The sequence below is a fragment of the Lemur catta genome, chromosome 7 (assembly GCF_020740605.2).
Source record: "Lemur catta isolate mLemCat1 chromosome 7, mLemCat1.pri, whole genome shotgun sequence".
NCBI classification, from domain to species: domain Eukaryota; kingdom Metazoa; phylum Chordata; class Mammalia; order Primates; family Lemuridae; genus Lemur; species Lemur catta.
The window spans coordinates 82,100,233-82,114,375 of NC_059134.1; the positions used below are offsets into that span (position 1 = coordinate 82,100,233).

General features: G+C 34.4%; 1 protein-coding gene across 2 annotated transcripts in view; it reads left to right on the top strand.

Annotated features, from left to right (window-relative positions):
- ELP4 (elongator acetyltransferase complex subunit 4) overlaps positions 1-14,143 on the top strand; it is a 209,775-nt gene that overhangs the window by 10,560 nt on the left and 185,072 nt on the right. For both annotated transcript variants that reach the window (XM_045557731.1, XM_045557732.1), the window contains exon 3: positions 11,099-11,220. In XM_045557731.1, coding sequence (XP_045413687.1) covers positions 11,099-11,220 — 122 coding nt within the window. The remainder of the gene's footprint in view (positions 1-11,098; positions 11,221-14,143) is intronic.

Below are 14,143 nucleotides of genomic sequence, written 5' to 3' on the forward strand. Positions count from 1 at the left end.
AGAGTAGATTAGCAGATAAGGAGTCTCTTCCTCTAGGTTCTCCACTTCTCTCCAATTCCCAAACCAATGTGACTTGTATGATGAATAAAATCTTCCTTAAGAAATGGAAAAATAGTTCCAAAATACAAACTAAATATGAGGATTTAAGATCAGTGGTTAGGAGCCTAGGGCATTACTATATTGCTTATCATTGAAGGAATATATTTTTAATACAGAAGTAAGAGAAATTAAAGCATGAAGATAATTGCCAGCTTTTTAACCATTTTCTCATGAAATAGATTATTAATTTACTAAGGTCATTGTGTATGTGAGCGTGTACCTGTCCGTGAGTGTGGGCTTTCAGAGTAGTGTATTTGCAGTTTCAGTAGCAAATACTAATGAGCACTGCCAGAAAAACCCAGAGTAAGTCTACTTTAGACCTTCTGAATAGAGCAAAATAAATAAATAGGAATACATGAAAGTCCATTCTCTGAGGAATAAATTGAAGAACTAAGGGACTCCTATGTGTACTTTAAAAATCAAAGGTAGTTATCAAGTAAAAAAAAAATCAAAGATTTTTCTTAAAACGTGTAATTCTTAAGTACTGGTATAGTATTAGTATTATTATCAATTGTCTTTGGGATGTTTTATTTAAATTGCTTTCTGACAGTCTGGTATATGGGTAAATTTGGGACACCTTAAAAGTAATAGCATAAATATCTAGAGTTTACATGGTCTACATAAAGGATCATGATCTAATTGCAAAGAGATTGAGCATTAAACAGATTTAATAGAAGTTGCCAGTAATTAAAATACAAGTTATGTAGCATTTATGAATATATTATTTTTAATGTAATCTCTTACATTAATAATACAGTTTAGCTTTATAAGTGGAAGATAAATGATATGCTGTTGAACAATTAATTACATTTAAATATGAGTATGCTTTTTTTGTTCTTTGTTTTTTAGAAACAAGGTCCTACTCTGCTGCCAGGCTACAGTGCAGTAGCCCAATCATAGCTCACTGCAGCCTTAAACTCAATTGATATTTTTTTGTAGAGACGGAGTCTCACTATGTTGCCCAGTCTGTTCTCAAACTCCTGGGCTAGAGAGATCCTCCCACCATAGCCTCCCAAAGTTCTGGGATTACAGATGTGAGCCACAGCACCTGGCCATACTTTTGTATTAATTATCTATTTCTGTATAACAATATTAACACAAATTTAGCACCTTAAAAACATATTTATTATCTCGTAATTTTTACCGGTTAGGAGTCCAGGCACAACTTAGCTGGGTCCTCAGCAAGCCTGCAGTAAAGGTATGAGGCAGGGCTGGGTTCTCATCTGAAGGTTTGGCAAGAGAAGGATCTACTTTCAAGTTCACATGGTTGGTGGCAGCGTTTATTTCCTTCCGGGCTGTCAGCCAGAGGCAGCCCTCTCCATAGGGCAGCTCACAGCATGGCTTCTTATTTTTTCAAAACCAGCAATGGAGACTGTCTCTCAGCAAGATATATGTTACAGTCTTATGTACAAAAGTGACATCCTATCACCTTTAATCTCTTGGTTAAAAGCAAGTCACAGGTTCTGCTGCACTCAAGGGGAGGGGATTACACAAAGGCATGAGTACCAGGAGACAGGAATCCTAAGGATTACATAAGAATGTTTCTGCTACACTTTTCATAATTTTAATTTATTATTTCCTATAATAGCAAAAAACTAAGCACTCTCAAGTATCCTCTCCCAGGATATTATAGTATTAGTATTCTTGTCCATTGTCTTCAACCTTTTTGAATTTGCTGAGCTCTGTTTTTCTACATTGTGCAATAAATTCTGAGCTTTTTTTCTTATTTTGTAGGAGTTGGCAAACTACAACCTGCTGGCTGGCAATCTATACTCTATAAATAAAGTTTTATTGGAACACAGCCATGCTTATTATTTGCATATTGTGTATGGCTGTTTTTGTGCTACAAGGGCAAAGTTGAGTAGTTATAACAGAGACTGTATGGCCCACAAGCCTAAAATATTTACTTTCTGACTCCTTAAAAAACTTGCCAATTCCTGTTTTATATTATATTTTATAATCTTCTAATTTTATAGTAGTACCACTTTGTAAAAGGCCTGAAATAGGATAACTTGATATCATTACAATTCTTTAGTAAAACCACCTGACCTTTAGTACTGACCATTTAAGCTCCTACAATATGTTCAGCACTATAAGGCAGTATAAACCTTGGTTTTTACCCTTTATGAACTTAAACTGGGCATTGATTGCATGTGGAATAACTATGAACAGTACGTATATAATGTGGATGTTTATGCAGATGTAAGAAGTATGAAAAATACTTAAATTGAATCAAAGTATGGATAGAAACTGAGGAGAGACAAAGAGAAAAAAATTACTCTTATGGAAAACAGTATTAAAAAATGAACAGGAGGACATCAACAGAGTATGTGTATGTAATAACTAGATGACAAGCCCTTGTAGAGTAGAGAGTACTTATTTAGGATTAGTCAGAGGGAAAGTTTGGCTCCCTCCTCTGAGTCTCTTGCCTCAACTACCTACTTGTAGAATTTAAATTGTAAATCTTCAGAACCCGTATACCAGCCCCCAAAACTATAGTGTGCAAGGACCAGGCTGTTTACCTTTTTATCCTCCAGAGGATTCCTGGGACTTTTGTTTGTTCAACTTTATGGCCAGCTAAATCTATCATGCTTCATCTACTTGTTATCTTTGGTCATTGTCTGTGAATTAAGGTGTTCAATGATCTTATCTATTAATACTTTTATCTTCACAATACTCTGTATTTTTTCTCTTCAAACTCAATTTCCTACTTTTGTTCCCTTTCAGACCTTTACAGTTTGCCCTCTATAATACCTATTTCATAGAAAACAAACTCCAACACCCTAAAATCTTATCAATAAGTATTTTATTGAAACATTTAACATTTAGTGAGGATTTACTGTGTGCTGGGCATCATGCTAAGCCCTTGACATGTATTGTATCACTCAATTTCACAACAGTCAGATGAAGTGTCTACAGTTGGCAGGTGATGAAATCAACGTTTTGAGAGACTCTAAGTAACTGAGATTCACAATCAAGTTTCTCTGACATTAAATCATCATTTTATAGTAAAACATGATAATTCATCTTAAAAATCCTTTCTGGGGTGAGACATACCTCTGACTGTTTCACCTTCTGTATCATCTCATTGCTGCCTTATACTGACTTCTTAAGTTATTTCCATCATTTGTTAGAGACTGTAATGATCTCTAACCTGAAATAAGTTTTCAATACTGGCCAGAAGACTTTTTGTGTAACTCTAGTCTCCTCTTTTTTATTCTGAGTAATCTCAATGGCCTTTTAAATTTTCATGTCCTCAGACATCTGACATTACTACTTTTCTCCTTAATTCACTGGAATGACTTGCGGTATGTCACACAGAAAAAAAAATAGTTTCATTTAACCTTTACTGAGATGAGAACTCACCCAACTTCCTACCATCAATCCTCAAAACCTACCTCTATTCACAAATGGAAGGTGTACTGTACCTCACCTGTTTGAGAATCATCTTTCACCTGTACTTTGTTTTATTTCCTTCCACTTTTCCAAGCACTTGGCAATATCAATTTTCTTTGTCTCCTTTAACCTCTTCCTCTTTATTAATTCTTGTCTATGTGTACTTTAAACGTACTCAAATTTCAAGCTTTACTTTAAAATAAAGAAAAAAATACTACCTTCTTAACCCTACCTCTCTCTCCACTATTACTTTTTCTCCTACCTTTCATAACCAAGCTTCTTGTATAGTCTGTACTTTTATGTTTTATAGTATTTCAGTTATTCTGCAGTCCACTTCAGACACTACCATTTCACTGAAACCACCTTAATGAGCTTCTCATTGCCGAACCCAGTAGATACTTTTCAGCCCTCTCCTTCTTAATCTCTGCAGCAATTAATGTTGGTAATCACTGTTTTTTTGAAGGACTCCCTTCCTTTGTATTCCGTTACAACATTCAGCATTCTGTTCTGGTTTTCCTTCTATCCCTCTGCTCATGGTTTTGTTTTTGTTTTTGTTTGAATTTTTTAATTTTTGCCCGGATGTTAGTATATACTTGATGCTCATGTTTTTTAAGACTACTTTGGCTTTACTTAAAATACTGGTATCCTATTAACTCTTCTAGTGCTACATACTCTCCCTGACAGGGCTCATTCCCTGCTATACTAGAATGACCAGGGAATAAAAGTAATTAGTAATCTCTAGACATCACTGCATACACAGGATACATAGAGAAATGCAGAGAACATATTCAACTCCCTATTCATCCTTTCCTCTTGAATTTCTTACTGGCATCTCAAAATCAGTGTGTCTAGAGATAAACTTACAACCTTTCTCTGTCTCCAAATTCTGTCCCATTCTTCTAAATCTATCCCTCTTCCTATGATCTCTGGATTATTGAATCTACCAAGTGACATATGACAGAGACCTGAGTGATGTGCTTGTCTCTCACACTGTATACCTCCAGAAATCATTAAATCCTGATGGTTTTTACCTTATAAATATTGTGTAATTTTATCTACTTCTCTTCATTCTTATTGCCACTACCCTAATTGAGGCCTTAATCAACAACTCTAATTGAAACTCTTAGAACAGCTTCTTAAGTTGTCCCTGTGTTTGGTATTTCCCTTGCTTCAGCCCATTGTCATACTGTTGCCAAGATGTACTTTCTAATATGAAAATCTGATCAGGATATATTCTGGTTTAAGACCTTTCTGTATTCCCTATTGATCTTAATGTGAGGTCCAAGCTCCTTAACTTGGACTAGAAGGCCTTTAACAGTCTGCTACTGCTGATTCACTTTAGCCTTATTATCTCTTCTTGTCCTCTCACTGTCCTTCCTTGTGCTTTATGTTATCACTCTGAGCTTTTAATTCCATCAAAGTACCATTCTCTCTTGTCTCTCCAGACCTTTGCTTATGTTCTTTGTTGCTGCCTCTTATTTTCCTCTCTTTACCTCTTAATTATGTTTGAGGTCTTCACTTAGGTATCTCTTCCAGAAAGTCTTCCTTAACTGCTGATTTCCTTCCCCTTCCCCATACTCAGTATTCCTCCTATATACTTCTATAGTATTCTTTATTTATCTTATCATGACATTTATTACACTTCATTGAAATTATGTGATCGTGATCACTTACCTTATTGAATAGATTGTAAGTTTGTAATCATGGGAACCATGTAGGGGCATAATGAATGAATTGAGTTACTGGAAAGCCTAGCTAAAGGCAATTAACTTATAGTGGCAAAAAACAGTTGTGGAGTATTTTGAGCAATTAAATATTATGAAAGATGCATTGCAGGAATAAAGTAAAATTTGAAGTGATGAAAACTACTCATTGCTAATCTAATCTAAACATGAGGCAATGTTTGTTACTGTTACTTTTAATACTTTTATCATAAATTTACTTTCATATTTTGATAGGATAACAATACTACTTCACTTTTCTGTTTCTGCATTTCATTATGTATATTAGATTCTGAAGGTTTAATTGGTTGTGCTTAGACTGCTCTGATATAAAACACTATTTTTCTGCATTTTTTCATTTTTAATAGGTCCCTCTCAAGTAATTTTCTACTTCTGTGCTATATAAATGTATGGGAGATTAAGGAGTGACAGTAGATAGGATGATTCCCAGACTTTTGGCCTGGCAAAGTTTGGAGTTAATACCATTAAGTGAAGTCAGAAAAAAAAAGAGAATGAACAAATATTAGGTGAAGTAATGAATTCAATTTAAACATAATGAGTTTTAGGTTCTAGTGAAAAACCCAAGTCATTCCACTTAATAAATAGTTGGATATTTGGGTGTGAAATTTAGGCTAGAGAAAAAGATTTGAGATTTCTCATCATTCTTTAACTGTTTATTCAATATATGTTTTAGTTGATGTCATAAACATGTATTAGAATGCCCAGATTTATACTTCAGGATCCATGGATGGAAATTTGGTACATCTCTTAATTCTCTGAAATTATATGCAAATTTGTATATAATTGTATATATTTTTAGGATAGAATGTATAACTTGCATCAAATTCTCAAAGCGGTTTGAGACTCCAAAAAGAAAAGACTAAGAACAACTAAGGTAGAAAGAAAATCTAAAGGCTAGGCTTATCAGTATTTCAGGAATAGATAAAGGAAAATAAGCTCATGAAAGAGGTTAAGAGCATAGCCTCTGGAATCTGACTGCCTAGATTCAACTCATGTCTCTGCTATTTACTAGCTATATAACCTTAGGTATGCTGCCTACGCTCCCTGTGCATCGGTTTTCTATCTGTGAGGTAGGAATTAATAACATTTATCACACAATGTTATGAGGATTAAATAAACTAATGCATAAGAAGTGCATTGCAGTGTTTAGCATATAGTTAGTGCTCAGTAAGATTAGCTATTTGTTATTTTTAATAGAATGTTGCGTACCCCAGAATTGGGGACTATAACCCACAGCAAGAAAAAGAAGACAAAGGCTCAAAATTCCCCCTTTCCTAAAATTGCAGTTAGACACCTCCTTGCAGGCCCAAAGAACTAGCACAGGTACTTCCTCATAATTCCACCACCATCACTACCGTTAGCAGGCAATATAAGTGTAGGGTTGGAGAGAGCAGGAGTACAATGTTTATGGGAAAAAATGAGGCAAGTGAGGGAATACAACTCCAAGGGCATCAGTTATAGACACTGAGGGTGCTCGCAAGAAGCAAAGACTGGTATTCTTGTTTTCCCAGTTGTTCGCTTGCTAAACTCGAAAACCTGTAAGCCCATCAGAGTGAGTGGTGCAGGATGAGAGAGTTATTGGGAAAGCCCACCTTGTATCTCCTAGAGTTTGTCAGCATTCTCAAACATTGAGACTGTTTCCTGTTTCTAATGTAGAAAAAGGAGAGAGGCCTGTTGGAATAGATGGTGTAAATACAGCTGGAATAATAATGATGGCGATAGCTAACATTTCCAAAGAAGAGATTAAGTGTGATCAGCCCCCAAAACAGTAGATTCTGCCTCTTTGAGTACTTTTTCAGTGATAGATGGACTGGTATGAAGCAGGGTACTACCCACGAAAACCACACTTAACCACGTACATAGAAACTACCACAACTTCATAGACTGCAAGCAGCAGGCTTAAATACACCAGGCCAGAGAAAGGCTAGGGACATCTCCATATCTGTGCTCACCAAGCAATTTTGGAAGCTGATCTCTGCCATTTCTCTTCCTTCTCTCTGCTTTTCCAATAACAGGAACTGGGACTTGAAGAGTACTTGAGGGAAGAGGTATTTTAGAACTTCTATCCTCACCCTCCCTGCCCCTCGAAGTCTTTGAGCCTTAGTCTGCGCTGAAGGAGAGGGAAAGTTTTGTATTGAATAGTATAAAAACATTAACTATTATAATATAAAAATGTATAATAAAGTTATAAACTTAACTGTTTCAAGTTTTCATAACTGAAACTGGTGTGTCTCTTAGGTCTCTTTCTCTTCAAGCTAAGTATTCCCCATTTTTCATGTCCCATGCTTTTAACTCCCTTCACAATCCTGACCACTTTCTTTTGAAGATGCTTTAGTTTGCATAAGTCCCCAGACTAAATATATCTTTGTCAGTGTGGTCAGCTGCTGTAGAATAGAACAGGACAGTCATCTTTGTCAACCTAGGAGTTAAACTGTTACTTCAGGACAAAATTACATTTGCTTTTTGCCAGTTCTGTCACATCATTATCATTTTTACTGGCCCAGGGTTATGGGGATTCACTAAATAGATTAATTAAATGCTTATTGTGCAACCTCAAAATTTGTTTCACAAAATTGGTAATTTTCAGCTTGATGAGCTTAGTGTTTTTGCTAATTCCTAAGTAGGTGATCTATCTTCTTCCTATTAGTTTTTCCTGCCTCATAGGCCTCTCTGAGAAAATAGAAGTGTTAACTATTATAGCATGTGTGTGTGTGTGTGTGTGTTTGTGTGTGTATCTGTGTATAAGAAGGTGTGTTTTCAGCCATACCACAGTGGATGTGGCTGACTTACAAGAAAAATTTCTGTTTGTTTTTCCCTTAATTAATTCTACAAATATTTAGTATATGTTTACTATGTGCCCCGTACTAGGGATATAATAATAAGATGCATTTTCTGCCACAAGAATCGTTTAGCTTTGTGGAGAAATTTCAGTGATGTGTATTAAACGTTACTATAGGGGTTAAGAGGGTACTCCAGAGCTCACTGATTATCCTACTGAACCCTGAAGAAAGCTTCTCAAAGATGATGCTAACTAAGCTGGTTCTGGAGAGATTCGAGTGGATTCATTAGCCAAAGTGTGAAGGGATTTATGCAAAGGTCCTGAGGCAAGAAGCAGTATGGCCGGTGCCAGTAAATAAATTCCTGTGCCTGGATTGTGTATCACATGGAAGGGAAGTGTTGAGAAAGGAAACTGCACAAGATCTGTAGAGGCTTATGCGCCTTGCTTTTTGGGTGCTTTTCTCCTGAGAGCAATGAAAAGCCATTTAAAGTTTTAAAAGAGGGCAATGACAAGAATAGATTTTCTCTTTAGAAAAAAAAAATTTTGAGTAGTGTAGGAAATAAACTGGAGGGGAATAAGACTGGAAATACAGGAGCCAATTGGGAGGCTGATGGTGAGAAAGTAAGGGTGAATTGAACTAAGTTATTGGCAGTAAAGAAGGAAAGAAGTTGACGGATTCTAAAGATTTTAGGAGGTTGAAGTCACAGTACTTGGTGATTAGTTGTGTAAGGCAAGGGAAGAGCTGAAGTTGAAAAGAATAATAGCTAACACTAACTATTGTTGATCACTTAACAACGTGCAAGACACTGAGCTAAGTACTTAGTCTTTGCCACAATCTTATAAGGTAGGTATAATTTTATCAGTCCTATATTGCAGTTGCAGAAACTCAAGCCCAGAGCAAATGGTTGAGTAACTTGTCCAATTAGCATTTTACCACCAGAAGATTAGCAGCAAGGAAGGGGGAAAAATACGGTTTCCCTTTTGGACACATTAATTGTGAAATTCTGTTGGCACATCTCAGTAAAGATAAGATGGCATAAAATATGTATATAAAGTGCTAACTATCATGCCTGGTTAATAGTAAGCATTCAAATAAATAGCAATTATGTTGATGTCGGGATCTTAGTACGGAGGAAGCTGGGCTAGAGATAAAGATTTGGGCGCCTGTACAGTAGAGATGGTAATGAAGCTGTGAGTGTGGATAAGATCATGAGGAGTACGAAAAAAGTCAGAACTGGCTGGGTGGGGTGCCTTACATCTGTAATCCCAGCACTTTGAGAGATCGCTTGAGGCCATGAGTTTGAGACCAGCCTGGTTGACATAGTGAGACCCCATCTCTATAAAAAAAGAAAAAAATTAGCTGGGCGTGGTGGCATGCACCTGTCGTCCCAGCTGCTCAGGAAGCTGAAGCAGGAGGATCACTTGAGCCCAGGAGTTTGAGGCTGCACTGAACTGTGATCCTGCCACTGTACTCCAGCCTGGTAGGCTGGGAGACAGAGCAAGACCCTGTCTCTAAAAAAAACAGACAACAATAACAACAAAAACAAAACAACAAACACACAGAAAAAGCACTGAAAGGAAACAGAACAAAATTTTAGCAATGATTCTGTGAGGATGGTGGGATGGTGATTGAGTATTTTAAAATTTAAATTTTCTATTTTGTAAAAATATCAGCCTTAGAAATTAAAAATTTTAGTATCGGGTTTGTTTCTTACATTTTTGATTTATAATGACCTCAATTTAAGTGATTCCCTTTGTAAACTGATTTAATAGTAATTATTTAAGGTAAAATCAATTCTTTTTTAAACATGACATTCTATTTTGTTCTAAAGTTGAATGGAAGCAAATTCTTAGCTATCTATGCATTTTTTTCCAGTGTTACAGCTGTATTAATCAATATAGCTGGAAAAGATATGATTTCTTCCTAAGGGAAATTAGGGACATTCTTAAATAAAAAACCCACAAACTTGAAATTCTTACATTTCATGATCACTGTCTTTCAAAAGGAAACTCTGCTGTGGTTGCTGCCTGCTTTGCATTGCTTTCCAATACCTTCCAATAGCTGTTTTTTAAATGGTGTCTTCTCCAGGTTTTATAGTTATAGCTGCAGGAGATTCTGCACAATGATTTCCTGCTGACATTACCACGGTTCAAACTTCCTTAGGAATGTTTTCAATAGTGTGATTTTTATAAATATTAATGATGCCTAATATAGGAATTCAATTAATATTTGAATAAATTAATAATGGCTACTCCGTTTTTAGACAATGCAATAAGTGTACCTATGTTTCTTGTCTTTGTTGTGTTCACAATATTAAAGGAAAGAAAACTGATATAACAATATAGGCATGTAGTTTATCAGCAATATTGAAAGAACAAAGATAATCTGAAGCTGTTTTTCTTATATAATGAAATCTCAAAAATAAAACACATTTTTACCTAAGAAACCTTCTGATTCATCATTTAACCATTAAAATTCAGAAAGAAGAGGGTAAAGGAGTAATAAAAGCAAAAGGACTATTTACTGAGAAAACATTTACTACAAATTTAGGAACTCTATCAAATTAAATCTTCAATATTTAATTACTGTTGAATTTTAAATCCAAAACCAGATTGTGGGAGTAATAGTATTTTTGCAGATTTTATAAGCATTAATTATCAGGCTACATACATTAAGTGCTTAATTATTGTGACATGAAAGAAATGAGGTGTGAGCTTACAGACTGCTTTGTGGATAATAATGGCTACATTCGAGGTACTGGGAGAAAATGCCCTATCTCTTAGTAAAGAAAAAAAAAAGCCTCTGGTTTCTTTGATATTATAATCACATGTAATCCTCTTAATTTTGTGGATATCAGAGTGGTGCAGTAGTTGGAGAATGCTCTTTAGCATCAGAAAGTCTTTATTAAAAGTACCTTCTTCTCATTGACTATAAGTCTCTAAGCCTCTCTAACTGTGCCTTAGGAAGATGAAATTATTGTCCCACCTCACATACTTGTTTTAAGGAAAATAATTGTAAAAACATGTGAATGTGCTTGCTATATGTGAGGATTCTGACTGTAATTTTTTTTCTTTTTTACAGAAGAGGATAAATATAATATTTATTCACCTTTGCTCTTCAAATATTTCCTGGCAGAGGGAATCATTAGTGGGCATACACTGTTGGTTGCATCTGCAAAAGAAGACCCTGCTGACATTTTACAGGTATAGAATATACTAATTCTATATTCCGTTTCAAACATTTCATGAAACAATATTGCTTATACATGTAAATAAGATAGATGTTTGTATGTATATAAATTATGTTTAAATGTATTAATAGGACCTTACTTTTTTTTTAATCACAAAAAATATCAAATTTATTTGAACTTCAAGTTTCATTTTAAATTAGTATTCTTGGATAATTTTTTAAACTTAAAATTTATATCAGAGGTGGAAAAATATTAATAAGCTATTAAACATGGACACTATTAAACATAGACACAGGTTCAAAATTATTGGACCTGGCATTCATAAAAGTCATATCTAATAGCAAAAAATTCTAGTTTATACTACTTACTAAAGAAAGGTGAGAAATATCCTTTAATTCTTTACTTCTAATTATAACATTCTTATTTTGACATAATTAGTCTATTTTCAATCCCAACTACTACTATGCTTAAGCAGATTTTACAAAATGTAAGTCTTTCTACACTGTTCACAAAGTATGATGTAACTGTTACCTTTGAATTCCTTAAAAGAAACTTCAAATTTTAATTTTTACCTTGAAACTGATTTAGATAAAAGTATAGGATATCACTGCAATATGAGTTAAAACAAATAATGGAATAAAAAACAAAAGTGGCATCTATATAATCAGCAAATTATCTGATAAGTCATTTTTAATATATTATTTTTACATTTCTACTTAGCACAAGCAAGAATAAACTTTTTCCAAGGCATTGCAGTATGTGACAATTTTACTGCAAGCTTTAAATCATAGTTTTATAAAGAAATTAAAATATTCATACTTATAAAAATTATTATATCTACTATGTAATTTCGTAGTAGATATAATATGACTATGTCATAAGAGAACTCTGAAAAAAATTAGGTGAAGAAAAACAAATGCAGAATAATTGATAATTATATTACCAGTATGCCAAAGGTATAAATCAGAAGAAAAATTCAGAAATTAGAAGTACTCATTGATTAATATTATTTCACTTTGAGAATGCCACAAATGATTCCCTTCCATGATAAAATATTTCATTAATGTGCTATATTTTTTTTAAGCCAAAGCACACTTTTTACCTCAAAAAGGACAATTCTGACTTTTAGAATTTTTAATTCCTTTGTCCAGAACTGGACCCCAATTTAAGCCATTATTTGAGTAGAGTTCATAGTCTGCAAAATGGCACACAAGTAAGTCATTTATAAGGAATTTGTAGTATAACAAATACTAATTTATAATAACTGTCAATAGATACCAACAAATGTGTATACCCAAGTATAAAAGTTACTATAATAGTGAGGTCAAAACCAACATGATTCTTTCATAGGGGTCAGACTTTGCTTATTAAATAATACTGTTATCAAATCGAAAGGACAAACCTACAATTGATTTTCCTCTGGTTGCAAGGCCTATTTTTTTCAATCTTTTTTTAATTATTTAGTTTTTGCAGTATTATCATGATGTTTTTATTTTTTCTTTTGCTCTTTTAATCATCTTGACCAATTTCTGCACAATATTGCACTTGCTAGAAGCAATGGAGTGAAGGCCAAAATCATTGTTGTAAAGAAACTATACAGCTTCTTCATGGCATATTCCCCAATATACTGGGCCTAAGATTTTACATGAAATGCCTTTCTAATCCACCTCGGGAAAATTTTCCAGGCCAGAAGCAGGAATGCTTATATATGCTTTTTAAAGTACAGTGTTTTAGTTTTCTTTCTTGCCTCCTCCAACCTAGCTAGCTGATGTTAAAATCTAGTATGTATGTGTTTGCACAGTTTGCTTTAGAGAACATTTTTTATTTCAAAACTAATGCCTGACATCTTTCTTAGGTATCTTGAATTTGTACAAGTTATTACAGTATTAAAAATCTCAGTGTACTTTACATGTCCTTCTTTAGATTATGTGAAAGTGTTTCAAGTTATAAATGAAATATTACCTTTTTCATAAGTTTTTGTAAACTATCCAGTCATATATGCAAGTAATTACATTCTGCAAACATATATTCATAGAACAATTTTGTGGTGTAGGAGAAAAATACAAAGCTGGAGTAAGAAAAAATAGACTCTTAAAAAGTCATATCATGTTTGACCAAGTTGCCAAAGTCTGACCGGATTTCTCCTCATGCCTGAAACAACTAAAAGAAACAGCACAAGATATATGAAACAACAGTTTTCAAAACACTGGACAACAGACAATAAAGGATGGTGATTTCTGAGATATGTGGAACAAAGAATGCAAGCCCTGTAATTTCCCTAGCTTACTGTGTGCAGAGTTTCCAAGCCATAGTGCAAGGAAGAAGAGTTCAGGATAAGGCAACCTTAGGAGATAGAGCAGGGAGGTCAAGGAAATTAGTATTTATAAGATGGAATACCTGAATGGGAAAAGCTGCACATAGAGTGAGTTTTGGAGATCGGCACAGGGTCTCCCTTTAGTCTTGAGATGAATATTCATTTGTACATGCATATAAGGAAACTACCTGAGGTTAGGGAAAGAACCATCTGAAAATTTAGAAGTCGCAATCCCCAGGACCAAGAATAATTCCTGTTTTCACCTGCCAGAGTGAAAAACCTCATAATTCATGGGACATCAGATAGAGTATTTAGAAGAGTTTTGTATTGGTAGTGGACAAAATGATTCCCAGATTATAAATGCTGCTCTGGTCCTGCCTAATGAAGCTTAAAAACAAGGCCTGAGATAATCAACTGTTTTCAAGTAACTGTCCCAGAACAAAGCTGAAAAATGTACCAATACAAAAGTATCCAACACAGAGCAGAATAAAATATTCAATGTCTGGTATCCAATTAAAACTTAATATGCATGCAAAAAAGCAAGAAAATATAATTTATAATAAGGAGAAAAGTCAAAACAAAAAAGAAATGGCACAGATGATCGCGTTAGTGGGTAACATAA